Below are 15001 nucleotides of genomic sequence, written 5' to 3'. Positions count from 1 at the left end.
TCTTGAAAATTCCAGTGTCTCATCAGCAAAGGCTGCAAAGATGGGGTATAGATATGAGAGGATGCATTAATTTACTTTCTGTAATTTACATTATATTTACATTCTGGTCTATGCTGCTATGGAGATTTATGGGGTATGCACTGATGCCTTGGAATTTTATTGTGTGTTTTATGGTGTTTTATTGAATGTGAATTTGTTAGCTGCCTTGAGTTCTGGAAAGGTGGGATATAAATGAATAAATAAATACATAAAATGCATTGCCTCTTCTTCACAGTTTGTAGGTTTTTACAGAAACCCAGTAAACACAGTGTGAAATCAAGGCCTGCCACCCATTCGTGTGTCATTCCTACACCCATCATCACCATGAAAGCTCTATTATCTGAGCTTGGCATTATCTTAAAAACCTCCAGGCACAGCTACCCTACAAAAGTAAGTCAGTTTCTAACAGACATAATTGGCACAGTTCCCAACCAACGAGTTCAGGACACTGTAGTTCTTGCACGGAGGTCATAAATTTAATGAAGAATTTATCAGCCTTACACAACTTCAATCTCTGGAGCACTTGGGGGAATGTGAGAGTTGTACCACTTCTGTAAGAAAGTTAAATCAGTTGCAGAAGACTGACACTCATTTAATTTGTAGTGTAGATGTGCCCTGAGATTACGCTACCGATAATGTTTTAGTGTCAACGTGCTCTAAACCATGATGTGCTTGTTACATTTCCTGAACTGTACAGGCATCTCTCAGAAAAGGCACCTTGCTCACTCCTCATCAGGCACTCACTACTTTCTGGATGACATCAACCACTGAGCAGCAACAATGCAGATGTGGCTGTATGGGATAAGGACTAGTCCATGGGTGGTTTTGCCTTTGGGCAGACAATTGGCCTCAATTAGTGACTTTCAAACATTTTATTTTCAGCAACTCTTTTTACAGCAGTTTCTTGGCAAAGCAGCCTCTGCATGTTGAGGGACATTCTAAGGAACAATTTAGGACACACTCTCAGCTCATGTGGGTTATTAGCCAGGCATCTTGCACCTCAAGAGGCCATTACTGAGGAACCCCACAGTACCACACAACACAGTTGATCATAGTTCTTCAGGTACATCTCAGTTCCTCTGATTCTGCCAGAAACATTACTGAGGAATAAGAGGGCTATGCATAGCAGTACTGCATGAAGCATTAGGAAGCACAGTGCCATGAAGTTCAGCTGGAGTTATTCAAGCACCAGTGTGGCTTACATACTTGGGTTGCTTTTGTACCACTAAGCCTTGAGAAATGCAGTCAGGGACAGGGCTAAGTGAGTCCTGACTGGAGGAACACCCAGGGAATCACTCATTGTCACAGGGCTGTTTGCTCTATAAGTGCTTAGCTGGCAGAACAGACCATCCCAGAGACCCAGGCGCTCATTCCCATTTAGTTATTAATCTTGCAGCAGTGATGGGTTAAGAGCGACACAGCATCCCTAAATCTTCCTCCAAGCAGTCAGATGGAGCTGAAGGGAGTCGCACAGCTTCTGAGAAAGATGCTATGCTTGGTAACTAATAAGGTTCACCGTTTAAGAATCTTTAGAGATTATGGCTTACAACCAAGTTAGGCTGCTTAGCGAGGCTGGAGGTTCACATTTAAAGCAGTGTGTACACACTTAATGAAAATGAAAGTCCATGTGGTCACATCCCAAACAGGTGATGGAATTCAGACCCATGCGCTCTGTTGCACAAGCACCTGAAATTACTGGAAAGCACACGTCATTTCTTTGAAATCCTTTTGCTTTTGTTTCTTGGTCCCAGAGATCCTGTTAGTGCCAGTAATAATACAAACAGAACTGAAGGGGAGGGCCGATGACAACGCTTTAAAAAACAAAAAAGCCTTCAGCAAAAAACAAGCAGCATTTAGTCAGCACAAAAAATGTGGGAGACACATGGGCAGACAGCACTTCAAGGCTTCCTTAAACCATAACCAAGCTACTGCAGACCTCGCTGTGCTTCATTACCCAAGGTCCAAAGGGATCCTTCTGCACCACTGCAGTAAATGGCAGAAAGCACTTCCTCCAACCTCAGGAGCCAAGCAGTAGTGAGCAAGGTGGGTGGTAAACTAGAGGTCATGATCAAGCAGGAAAGCCACATTTCCATACAGTCTATGACATCACTAATTATGTCACATTTGTCGCAAGCCATTCTTCCAAAGGAGCTCCAGGTGGTATACAGAGTGGATTAACCCTTGTATCCTCATAACAGCCCTGCAAAGTAGGCTAGGCTGAGAGTCAAGCAACTAGCCCGTGGTTAGGTTCATAGCTGAGCAGGGATTTGTAATGTGGGCTCGCGGTGGTCCCCTACTATTAAGTTGACATGCACTCCTTTCTCTTCATTGCCTATTTCCTTGCCACTGCGGAGCAACAACAGCAATTTGTGGAAACCCAGCCAGTCAGTGGTAGACTAGCTAGTGGTGTGTTATATGCCAGGGTGGACAACACCTAACTATCTTGAGAAGTTTTTGGAAAATAAATTTGGTCTAAGAAAGAACTTGTTGTGTGCTTTCTGGGGAGGGGGAGGGAGAAAGAACTAATTTGGCTTAATAAGAAAATATGCCAAGGTGGCAGAAAAGAAAGCATGTATACTGTATTTACTGTATATACTGTAATTATATACTGTAATTATGTTGATGCCATCAGTGGTCAGAAAGGAAAAGGCAAGGAAAGCTATGAAGGCTGCACACTTTCTTGAGAGTAAGCCTCATTGAATTCAATAAGGCTTCCTCCTGAGTAGACATGCATAGGATTGGGCTGCAAGGCTTCAATCTGAGGCACACACTTACCCAGGAGTAAGAGTCACTGAACTCTTACATTACTTCCGAGTAAACGTGCATAGGATCGGGCTGCAAAAGGGCCCTGTGGCAGAGAGACCTCCTTCCTTGGGACGGTCTCTTCCTAGAAAGAATCAGCTCCCCCCTCCCTTTAATGCCCAAGTTTATTTTTAAATAACTTGATCCGATTAAAATCAACTGGGCTGGGATGGCAGTGGAGGGGCAGAAGCAGCGACACCGAAGGCAACTTACGTCCTCCGTGGCCATGGGCAGGACATCGTCGGTTTCCAGGACCTCGATGGCTTCTGCCTCGGAGCAGGCGGCCACGGCAGGGGAAGGGTTGGCAGCAGCACGAGGAGTTTGCTCCGGCAACCTGTCTCCCATGCTTGGAAGCGGCTGGCTAGTCTTCACCCCCGATCCCCCCCCCCCCGCTTCCCACTCACTCCTCTTGAGGCCAATGGAAAGGAGGTGCCCCCTAGACGGCGCTTGGCAAACTTTCGCGCCCGCCGACGCCCCCCATGCTCGTTCCTGACTCCGGCAGAGGTGGGGGGGGTCGGGGGTCGTCCTCCGGGGACTAGCCCTCCACTATCCCAGGCGGCGGCAGCAGGAGCAGGAGTTCCCCGCTTGGCATGATGCTGTGGCTCGGATCCAACCCCAGGCCCGGCGACCCCTCGGCAGAACTTTTGCGCCTCCTCCTCCTCCAGTCCTTGACATCCAGGCGGGGTCCGCGCTCAGCAGCGAGCTCCCCGGGGGACAACGACTGCTGCGAGCCCCTCCGGTCATCGAGTCCGCGCCGCCGCCGCCTCAGGCTGCAATCTTGTCCACACTTGCCTGGGAGTAAGCTCCATTGACTATAATGAGTCTTACTTCCGAGTAGGTAGGCATGGGACTGGGCTCTGAGGCTGCAATCCTGTCCACACCTTCCTGGGAGTAAGCTCCATGGACTACAATGGGATTTACTTCTGAGTAGACCAGCAAAGGCTTGGGGTCTGCGATTGCAATCCTCTCCCCGCTTTCCTGGGAGTAAGCTCCATTGACTAAAATGGGATTTCCTTCCGAGTAGATAGGCAGACTCGGGCTCTAAGTCCCACGCAGCAGAGCAGTGCCGCGCCACGCGGGGGGACCACTGCTCCGTGGCAGCCTCGCAGCCCCCATGCCGCTCCCGGGTGCTGGAGTCTCCTCCTTTTGCTGGGGATTCCTCGGGGCCCCCTCGCTTGTCGGCTCAAACCATGGGGAGCCCCAGGATTGCATGGGGAGAAGGAAAGGGCCGGAGGAAGAGGGGGTCCTGCAAGGAGGCCGCCGCCCCCCCCTCCCCGGGATCGCCTTCCAGTCGGTCCTGACGCGTGCACGGATCCCCGGCGCAGCCAAGTCACAACTTTGTGGAGCGGCTCCAGCAGGCGAGAGAAGCAGAGCCCTGCCTTGCAGCGGCCGGGCGGGGAGTGGGAGCCCTCCTCCTCCGCGCCCCGCCTCGCTTCACCCCCGGAGCCATCGCGTCATGCCCCACACCGGCTTCCCCCTTCCAAGCAGTGCGCTGCTTCACACCGCAACTGCCAGGCAAGGCAGGCAGGCAGGCAGGCGCGCGCGCAAAGAGCGCCCGCGGTACCCGGGTGACCTTGCCAGGAAAGGGTCTCTAGTGCGGCTGCCTTCCAGGCGCTGTCAGCCCCGCAGTCCCGGCTTCCGAGGAGACCGGAGCGCTGCGGCGGCGGCTGCAACCACTAGGACGCACGGCCGCACACGAGCGCCCTCTGCGTGGTAAGGACGAGCCCCTCGCCAAGCTCCTGTACCGCTCGAGGGAAAGGCGGCTCAGCCGCTCCTGCTGCAGACGCCGCCAGCAGCGTGGAGATGCAGCTGGTGGAGGGGAGGAGAAGGGCTCCGTCCGGCCCAGCTGGGGATCCGGCAGCACGTGGGCTCCAGCGTTGCAACCGCCGGAGGAGCGAGCGCACCACGTCCCCTCCAGGCACTGCCCCCGCGCCGGGCTTTGCACCCACCCAGGAGGGTCTCTTTGCCTGCTGCTGGCAGGATCAGGCAGCCCGGGATGGGACGACGCGCCCCTCCCGGCCTGCAGCCCAGCCGCGCTCTGCTGCTCTCCCCACCCTACGCGGTGCGGGCCAGAGAGCCATTAATGAAGGGGAAGTTCATTAGGCGCCCGCCGCAGTTCTTCCCAGCCCAGCGTGGGAGTCCCGCTTACTTTCCAGAGGGGGCGGCTCTGGCTCGGCATCAGCCCGCCCTCTTGTTTACAGAGCGGGAGTGACGCGTTGCAGGGCGCACGTGGTCACTGCGCCAGAGGGGGAGAGAGGGCTTTCCTGCCCGAGGAAGGGCGGGCAGCGCAGGCTTCCAGCAGAGCAGAGCAGAGCAGAGCAGTCCCGTCCACGTCTGGGCAGAGGAGCGGCCCACACTCCAAAGAAAGTGCATCACCTTACAGCCTAAGGCTGAAATCCTAGGCACGCTTTCCTGGGAGTAAGCTCCACTGAACACAATGGGACTTACTTCTGAGTAGACATGCATACGATTGTGCCCCAAGTTGGTGGTTCCCAAATTTTTTTAGCACTGGGCCACACTTTTTAAAGCGACACTCTAATTTGGGACCCAACTAGGAGCCCAATCCTAGCCAGTTTTCCAGTGCCAGTGCTGCAGCAATGCAGCCCCCCCAAAAGGGAACATTCCCTTACTTGGAGGAGGCCTCTGTGATTGCCCCCTTACCACTGGCTGCAGTGCGTGCCCCATTGGCTTGGCTGCACCAGCACTGGAAAGTTGGATAGGATTTGGCTCTAAGTTTACTAGACTTAAAAAAAAAAAAATCTAGACATTTGGATTTGGTGGGCCACTGTGAGATACAGGAAGCTGGACTAGATGGGCCTTTGGCCTGATCCAGCAGGGCTCTTATGTACTTCCAATTTTTTGTAAATAAATAATGGTATCAGTTTTTTTAATGAGGCAGTCCTGATGAACTTTTAATGAATGCTCTCCTTCCATTCCTATTCTTCCCCAGAAAAATTAAGAAAAAAACCCTCATTAAATCTTATAGTTTTCTAAATTCTTTATTAGGGAGTATCAGCTAAAGGCCCAATCCTATCCAACGTTCCAGCACCAGTGCAACCAAAATGCATCCCCGAGATAATGGAACAAGTGTTCCCATATCTTGAGGAGGCCTCTGTGACTGCTACCCCATCACAGGATGCAGTGCATGCCCCATTGGCATGGCTGCACTGGCACTGGAAAACTGGATAGGATTGGGCCCTAAGATACATCTCTCTCTCTCTCTCTATTTACAGATGCTTACAAACTGCAGGAGCTCAGCTGTTTGCAGGGCAACTGACTCCTGTAGTTTGCAAGATAGCTGTTCATTGCTCTGCAAAGACCTCAGCTCCTACAGTTTGCAAAACAGCTGCTGAGCTCTTTTGCAGGGCAATTAGCAGCTGCCTTGCAAACTTCAGGAGCTGTTTGCAGGGTAATTAGCAACCATCTGATTTTTGAATAGCCTCAGGTGTTTGAGGCAGTTAATCTGACCTTGCCATCAAATTTACATGATTTAAGTGCTTGCATTGGAGGCTCGGGTCAGTGCTTCAAAAACTGGGTTGTGACCCATCAGTGGGCTCCAACTGGTGAGTTTGTGAGTTCCCACAGTTTAGGAAACACTGGCTTGAGACAAGTGGATAACTTTCTGCTGTTGAACAGGTGGTCCTGGTTGGCAACCTTCAGTCTCGAAAAACTATGGTATAAGCCTACAGCACCCAGTATTCCCAGGTGGTCTCCCATCCAAGTACTAACCAGGCCTGACCCTGCTTAGCTTCCAAGATCAGATCAGATTGGGCTTGTGCAGGGTAACAGTTGCTATTGAACAGATGAGAACAGCAAGTACACAGCAGACCCTTTCTAAGCTCTCTGGTTATTACTAGCTGAGCTATATAACACCTATTGCTATTATTTTATTAATACTTTTATTCTTGTTTGAAAAGTCCAGTGCATAGAACTTGGATTAGTGAAAAGAACAAAAAAGTCAACAACTTATTAAATGCTACCAAAAAATAGCACTTTTTATAAGACACTCAAAGCAATCTGTACACTAAAGTCATAATATCACTTAAAGTCATCAACAATAGAATGTTTTTCCACTTACTGTATATAATTGGTTCCTGATTCTAGTTCGGTTCAGCCTGTAGGCCAGGCCTCTTGAGAAGATCATACAGGCTCAAAGATTCACAAGTGTTTCTGTGAGTACAGAGCTGTTCCTGCAGTTCTCTTGCATGACCTTCTCATCTTGAGGTCTTCTGAATTTACCTTGTTATGAGATTGTAACCAATAGCAGCCTTCCTGCAACAGCATCTCAGATTGTTCTGATTCCTTTGATATAATGTGCACTTAGAAGCACCAACTGACCAGAAAAGAAATCAGCCTGGCCTGCTCCTATACCTCTGGACAACCTGATTTCCAAACATCAGCAGGTGAAGCTTTTCAGAACATGGAGAGAAACACTTTCACCTCATAATATAAGAAAAACAAAACAGTGGAACTCATCAGAGGAGCAAATGACACTAGCTGCATCAAGTTTACAGCTGGAGAACTGGGGTATGGGAAAAGATAAGGAACTGAACATTGTCTTTCTACCACCTCAGTTCCTAGCTCTTCCCTACTTTTTTAAATTGCCTTTCCATTTTCATTTTTTATTTGACTAGAATTGGAAACCTGTTCTGTTTGAACAACAAAAACCTTTCCAAAAAGCTGGTTTCCCAGACAGCTTTGTAGATTGCATAAATGCAACTGCATTTGTTCCTAGTATTCCATGTTTCTCAGATCTGAAAAACTTATTTTTAAAATTCAAGCTAGTTCCTTTATTAAAGCAGTGCCACCAGTAAGTTGGAGATGGAAAGATCAGCAATCATTTCCATTTGCCCTCGTTTTAAAGCTCCAACACACATGCACACTCAATTTTTTATCACTGCTTTGCCAAGTACAGGAAAGCAGATGGGAACCTATTAATTTTTTTTTTAATTAAGTATCCAACCTTTGGCTTGTCACTTGATATTCTAATTTTCAGGATTGCTTTAAAATTCAGCCTCCTAGTAATTTGCCTCCATTTTTATAGCAACTGTTAAGATCCATTTGACACCTGGACTATGAATGTCAGGGAAGCACTGACTAAAGAGATAATTTAAGCCCTTTTGGTTTATGAATCAGCATTAGCACAGTCTAAATTAAAAAAGCTCTCCCGTATGCAAAAACTGATACACCAGGACTTCCTTGTAAAAAAAGCAAATTCTTTCAGTTAGGAAATCTAACACTATTTTTTTAAAAATCTGAACTCAATTAAAGGTTGCTAACTGGGCTTGTTTATACTAGGGATGCCACCTTTCTCAGACAAAGATTTTATGTGTCTAAGAGTTGTGGGCTAGGTAGAAATTCAACATGTTTCCAGCATGAGGATGTAGTGATAGGGAAAATGATACATGCTGGGTTTTTTTATTGATGTGCATAAGGTTAAGGCAGAAATCAAGTTTTGTTTGTTTATAGGATTTATATCCTGTCTTCCAATGCAAATGTCCTCAAGCCAGCTTACAGTCAATCAATAAAAGTAAGAAAATGCTAACAAATCAGAAAACAGTATAACCACAAAGATTAGAAAACAGCAAAGCCAGCAACTAGACCAGCAGCTAAAAATAATCACTATGATCTTAAATATTACCAAAGGTACAAGAGAACAGGGCAGACTTTGCCTACTGTTCATAAGGTTGAAGAGTTGGTGCCAGGCAAATATGCCCAGAGAGAGAGTGCCACTGTTTGGGTGCCACCTGGGGGAAGGTCCTCTCTAGTAATCACCAACCTAGTGCCAACCTTCAGAGCAGCAGGGCCCAATTGGAAACATTTTTTGCAGGGCCCTAGGTTCATCGCCAATTCTAAAAAATGCACACATTACACATATATTTGCCTTTTTAACTTTTTCTGAGAAATAAATTTTTATGCTGTTTGATAATTAATCAACTTATGTAATTTGAGCATGGTACAAAAATTTCAAAATATAAACAGTATAAACAAACACCACTGACTTTTTAAGGATTCAGAAGAAAATTGAAATCAACACTGTTCTCTGTGAAACCTGCAAGGTGGTGTTAGGTGTCTGTGCCAATGTGTTGTTGACCCATTAGGAACAATTGGTCCAATTGGCTTAAACAGGCCCCTCAGAGTTTTCAGGAGATGGGCAAATTCATGTGAAGGCAGTCCAGTAGATAACCCAAATAAAAATAGCACACTGATAAAAATTGGCACACTGAACTTAGCTCTGAATCAAACTGGGAGCCAGCAAGGAAAATCTTTTAATGCTGGCATTGCTAATCCTTTCATGGCAGCCAAAACCAGTTAGCAACCTGGTTGCCACATTCTGCAGCAGAATGCCAAATTGCCAAATGTATTTGAAAAGCAACCCCATGTATAATACTTTGCAGTAATCTAGTCTGCATGTTCCTGATGCATGGATTACTGTAGTCATCCAAGAAGGGCACACAGATCAAAGTTGTTGGACAGCGCACATCCCTCAGCAGTGCTGGATTTTAAAAAAATTTCCCAAGTCACACTCACACAATACTCCTGGTATCAACCTTCCAGCATTTTCGCATCGTGGGAATCTGAAGAGGATTCTGTTTGTATCCAACTCAAAACTGTTGGGCTGATAATCTGGTCCTTTTTAAATTTTCACACACCATCTCCATATCTCAGAAGGTGAAACATGACCCAAACCCACCATAAACCCTTCATCCTCCACTTCTGACACCAATGGAAGAATAGCACGTTTTAAATTAGGGGCTTGTTACATTTTGACCCTTTAAGCTGTTGAAAAACTCTTAATTTAGACTGGCCTTGTTTTCTTCTCATTAATATCTTAACAACTTTACTGTGTAAAACAATCATCAACACATAAGAGCGGGGAACTGCAGCTTGCTGTTACATCTATGAAATGTGTAGGTTGCCCGTTTCTGTGAACTACAGAGGATGCTTTAAGAATGGAAGCCAAGTTCTGCCTTCTTTTAAAATACATCTAAATTACAGCATTTATTATTGTTTCAAGAAGACTATGGAGTTCAGTTTAATCCAGTAATGCAGAAAGGTCAGTTGATGAATATGTAAGAAGAGGCAGGAGGGGAGGGAGCCACCAACATCTGTCACGTAAACAGCCTGGTAGGACCCAGACTGCTGGATCCCAACAGAAGTACTGATTTCCATGATGGAAGTTATTCAGATGGGGTGGTTTGCTGGCATAAAATCGCAAGTGTATTGATTCACATCAGAATTTCTGAATAAGCTAGCAATGCTCGGCAACTTTTCGAAGAAAACGCGCGCACAGTTTGGAGGTATGTGTTGTTGTGACAAGGTGCCTGTGCCTTTAACAGCTGTGTGACAAGCAGCAATTAACAGATGAAACTATCTGCAGTGATGTGAGCCTGAGAAGCAGCAGTGAAGTCATCTTCCACAACCTTGGCACTTGGTACTATATACTGTCCGCACCTCTGTGCTACAACCTGGGAAATCCTAACCAGCCACAGACATTGAAATAGAAGCCAATCCACACTTTGGTTTTGAACCCTGGAAGGCAAAATAGCAGGGGTTGCTATCCTCATGAGCTAGTGTGGCATAGTGGCTAAGGGCCAAATCCTATCCGACTTTCCAGCCCTGGTGTAGTCGTGCCAATGGGGTTTGTGCTGCATCCTGTGGTGGGAGGGTAGTTATGGAGGCCTCCACAAGGTAAGGCCTCCGCATTTGTTCCCTTGCCTATAGACTGTACTGCAGCTGTACCAGTGCCAGTGTTGGAGTTTGGAGCAACTCCATCTGCTGTCCAGAGGTGGCAGGATACTGTCCTGAAAGGGTTAAGCCATGGCCCAGTGACCCTACACTTTACCTGTCCCCTTTTGGTGACCTATGTGGGGGTGTGGCCCAGACCCTATAACCTTCCCTTCTGCTCCGAGCACGCCCTTTCTTGCCTCTGTTCCTCACTGACCTGTTGAGATGGCACCCAGCAGGGCTCTGCTGGCGCCACCATCTTGACCACATGGCACGCAGGGTGAGGCAGCTTTAGGGCCTTGCTATCTCAAGTTTAGTGAACCTCTGATCATAATCAGATGCTGTAAACATGCTTCTATGGAACTGTGAGTAAATGACTTCTTTTGCAACTTCAACCAGCCATTGTCGTTTGTCTTTATCGATTAGCAGTCAGCCGGGTGTGGGAGCTTCCCTGGGTTGATTCCCAGCAAGATGGGGGGTCTGCTGCTGAAGCTACTCTGCTTCCCCCCAAAGAGGAAACCACTTTTTAAGATTCCTCCAACAACTGGAAAGTTGGATAGGATTGGGCCCTTAGTGACTCAGGACTTTCCTGGGTACTTCTGGGTACTTCTACCACAAACTCACAAGGTGACCATAGGAAAGACTCAGCCTCAATTCCCCAGCTACAGTATGGGGGTGATAATAATACAAGCTTATCGTACAGGAATGGTGTAATCCTTACACTGTAAGGATTACATCAGGATATGAAGTGCTTATTATTAAATACCACTCTCTTTTGCAAAAACAAACAAAAAAGCTTTTGATTACAGATGCACCACTAAGGAGGACAAAACTCCATATCATCCAGCAGACAATCTCATTCTCCAGAGAGGAAGGATGGGACAACCTGAAGATCATTTCTGTATTTATATTAAGATTTATATCCTGCCTTTCTATGCATGAGAAAACTCAAGGCAGCTTACAAGGTTAAAACAAAACAAACCCACAAGTAAAGAACAATCAGAAATGAAAAACCACTCACAGTCATACTATGTTACTGTACATACTAATGTTACAAACATTAGAAAGACCCTAACTAAAAAAAAGTCCTGCTAAAATAAATGTTTTTAATGCGCACTTGATAGTGAGTAACCAAGAGACCAGGTGCACCTCTCTTGGGAGACGGTTCCATCATTTGGACATCACAAATTATAAAGCCCTGCCTTTGATTTCCACCAATTGTTCCCTTTGTAAGAAGTGGGGATCAATGAGAAGGGCATCAAGAGCACAGCAAAGTTCTCCAGTGGTTTCATATGGGAGGGGGCAATTTCTGAAATACCTGCTTATATACGGGCATATCTTACCCCAGTAGGCTACAACCTACTCAAGGATCAGCATGTTCCCCCATGCAACATCTGATCAGATCTTAAAGTTGATTCTCAGAGCCACACTGAATCTTACATGGAAGCTGTGAGATTAGGAAAAACAAAAAAGCACGGGGAAGTTCATCTTAAATAGCTGTGATGGTGGTAGGCTGTTTTGGATCAGGGCTATAGGTTATAGGTGGTTAACCATTGGCCCACCTCTGGGTTTCTCAACTGAAAGCATCCCACCCTAAAACTGTGGTTAGCCTCAGAAGGAAAAACTTACAGCAGGGGTGCTCAATAAGTGGATCGCGATCTACCCGTAGATCGCGAGGCAAAATGAGTAGATCAGGAGCCCTGTCTCTCCAAACTGTTAATATGTCAGTTTCATCTAGTGACTAGACGAAACTGACATATTTAGCTGACACTAAACTGAAACTTTAGCTGCTCTTCAGGCATGCAGCAACAAAACTGACGAAACTGACTAGATTCCAGCAGGGGCTCCATACATTAAAGGGGGTGTCTGTCAGACGCTTCCTTCCCCCTGGTAGATCTCCGGGCCTTGCTGGGTTTCAAAGTAGCTCTCGAGCCAAAAATGTGTGAGCACCCCTGACTTACAGGAACCATTTTTACAGGCTCAGTGCACATCCTAAAAATGGAATCCCTGTGTAGAAAATGTATCTCTGGTCACTTCAGCATATACATGATGGGGCTTCTTGATCCATTACTTTAAACATCTTGAGCAAGCAGGGTACTCACTGCCCACCCTGCCCCCAACTACAAGGAAGTTGAGAGTACCCCACTTATCTACACCTACACAGAAACTTGGTACATAGTTGAGGGAGAAATCCCAAATTTTGCACCTCTTGCCTGTGCTGGACACTTCAGTCTGCAATGTGTGGGGAAGTCTCCATGTTCACTTGTCCTGTCAGCAATTGATCTGCACAAAGACTAATTAGTAGCCACCACTTAATAGTAACATAAAAAGAACTCAGGCTTGTAATTAATTCTGAGCAGACTGGCTTGGGGGGGGGGGAGAAGGCTGAGGCTCAGAGTAACCCGGGTTTCAAAATCTTCATTCTCCCATTGCACTAGGTTCCATTCTCTGAAATGAAAGCAGATCTTCATGTAAGAAATTCATAATTATAGCAGTTGTAGACTTTTGAATATGTGCCACCACTGCAGCTAGATCAGGGCACCAACTGACTAGAAAAAGTGGCCTGCACTGTGGGTTCTGTGTCTTAGCAGACATAGAAATCTGCTAGAAATCAAACTGCAGAAATCAGCAGAAGATTTTCCTGGCATGAAGATAAGTATGTCCACTTGCTAATGTATGTGGATCAAGCTGGTATTCAGGGCACAGGAGCCAGGGCTGAAACAAAGTTGGCAACTGTAGTCTCTCCTCATGTGTAGCAGAAGCAAAGCATATTGGGCAAACTGAGCAACAATATGAAGTGTTGGTCTTGTTTGTGTAATTAATCCAAGCCACAGAATTCACTTTGTCTTGGGGGCAAAATTTTATTTGTTTTGCTTGTTAGCTACTGCAGGCCACTGGCTTACTCTCCATCTTCAGGAAAGTAAGTTTATAACACAATCCTATGCATGTTTACTCAGAAGTAAGTCTCATTGAGTTCAACACATTTACTTCCAGGTAAGTATGTATAGGATTTTGGCCTTATTTGAATGCATAGACTATTTAAGTGCTTTTTACCTCTGTGGTATCATCTGCAGAGAGGTCAAGGCGCTCTAGTGATCTTCACAACCTCCTGGAAGGTAGATATCACTCTCCAGATATATAGCTGGAAGGTAGATATCACTCTCATCTTAAATGAACAGGACAGAAAACGAGGAAGATGCAAAGGTAATGTTGAGCCTTAGCTGTTGAACAGATATGCAGAAGGCAAGCTATATCTACCAAAATACTATAGCCTCTTCTGCTTGGCTATTAAGAGTCTCTCTTTCTTTGCATTGGGTCACCCTGGATTCATCAGAAATGGAAGGCCAGTTTACACAACCAAATGTGGCAAATACTGTACTAAAATGGTCAATTTTCAACCAGCCACTGCTCCAGTGCCTTTAACAGTAGTGTAGTCTGCAAACATTAGCAAGTCATGATTCTTACAGCTATGCCATGTAAAGCTTCACCTACCAATTTCTGCACATCATCCCATCATTAAAGGCAAAGCTGCAAGTCAAGCCAGTGGTTTATTTTTGTGTGTTGGGGGGAGGGGGGTCAATTGGCAACCATAGTTGACATGATGTGTTGAATAGATCCAAGCAGATTTGGGCTTGGGAATAGCAGCCCAGCAGTTCCTTCCTCCACATGCATAGTTTGTAAGTCAGCCCACATTTCCTGCAGTGGCTGAGTCAGCCCTGGGCTGAGTTGTAGGAGCTGGACAAGTGATAAATCAGTCATGGGACTATGGCACCACTGGGCAAACTCCTTCAGCATACAGGCTTAGAATGTCTGGAAAGATTTTGAGACTGCACATCCTAGGTCCATTCTGACCAGTCTTCCTCTGGTTGCCACGTCTTAACCAGGGCCCTGTAGCTGCTCCTTCTGCAGTCAATTAACATCCAGTCATGTGTATCTCTGTTACAGAAAACTTTGTCTGCTGATTGCTTCCACTGATCAATCCTCTCTTAAAGGGACAGGAGAGAACCATGCCAGCTTTGGGAGGGGGGGCAGTTGGCACCTCTTGTGAGCCCCTGTCCTCTGTGTGACCTTTGCTAGGGTCAAGAGAACCCCTGCCAGCCACTCCCATTCTTTTTACCTTCATCCAAAGAACATTGATTCTACCCCCTGCTCACAAGCCATGCTCCATGCCTTTGTTCTCCTTGGAACATAACAAATGGATTCTATTCACATTTGGCGCCTTGTGCAAATGTTGTTCAGCAGGTTTTTTAAAGCCTCACCATCACTGGCTGCCTACTTTGAAATGAAAGAAACGAACTGCCGCTAGACAGCAGCTAGGGGTGCCATTCTTCCGCTGCCGGTTTTGATGAAAAGGGCTACTTGGTACCAGAGGAGGCGTTTCCTACTTCTTCTTCTTGAGGCCTTCATTGTGGCTCCCCACTAGGTTTTCGTT

General features: G+C 46.5%; 1 protein-coding gene and 1 pseudogene across 1 annotated transcript in view; both read right to left on the bottom strand.

Annotated features, from left to right (window-relative positions):
- Positions 1 to 3186, bottom strand: part of RHBDL3 (rhomboid like 3) — a 153791-nt gene extending 150605 nt beyond the window's left edge. Inside the window, exon 1 of the mRNA XM_066617061.1 lies at positions 3055 to 3186. Coding sequence (XP_066473158.1) covers positions 3055 to 3186 — 132 coding nt within the window. The remainder of the gene's footprint in view (positions 1 to 3054) is intronic.
- Positions 3187 to 6521: 3335 nt separating this feature from the next.
- Positions 6522 to 6641, bottom strand: LOC136642624 (5S ribosomal RNA; annotated as a pseudogene).
- Positions 6642 to 15001: the final 8360 nt, after the last annotated feature.

The sequence above is a fragment of the Tiliqua scincoides genome, chromosome 2 (assembly GCF_035046505.1).
Source record: "Tiliqua scincoides isolate rTilSci1 chromosome 2, rTilSci1.hap2, whole genome shotgun sequence".
Lineage (NCBI taxonomy): Eukaryota > Metazoa > Chordata > Lepidosauria > Squamata > Scincidae > Tiliqua > Tiliqua scincoides.
Note: the sequence above shows the minus strand (reverse complement) of the source record. Positions and strands in the feature narration are given on the sequence as shown.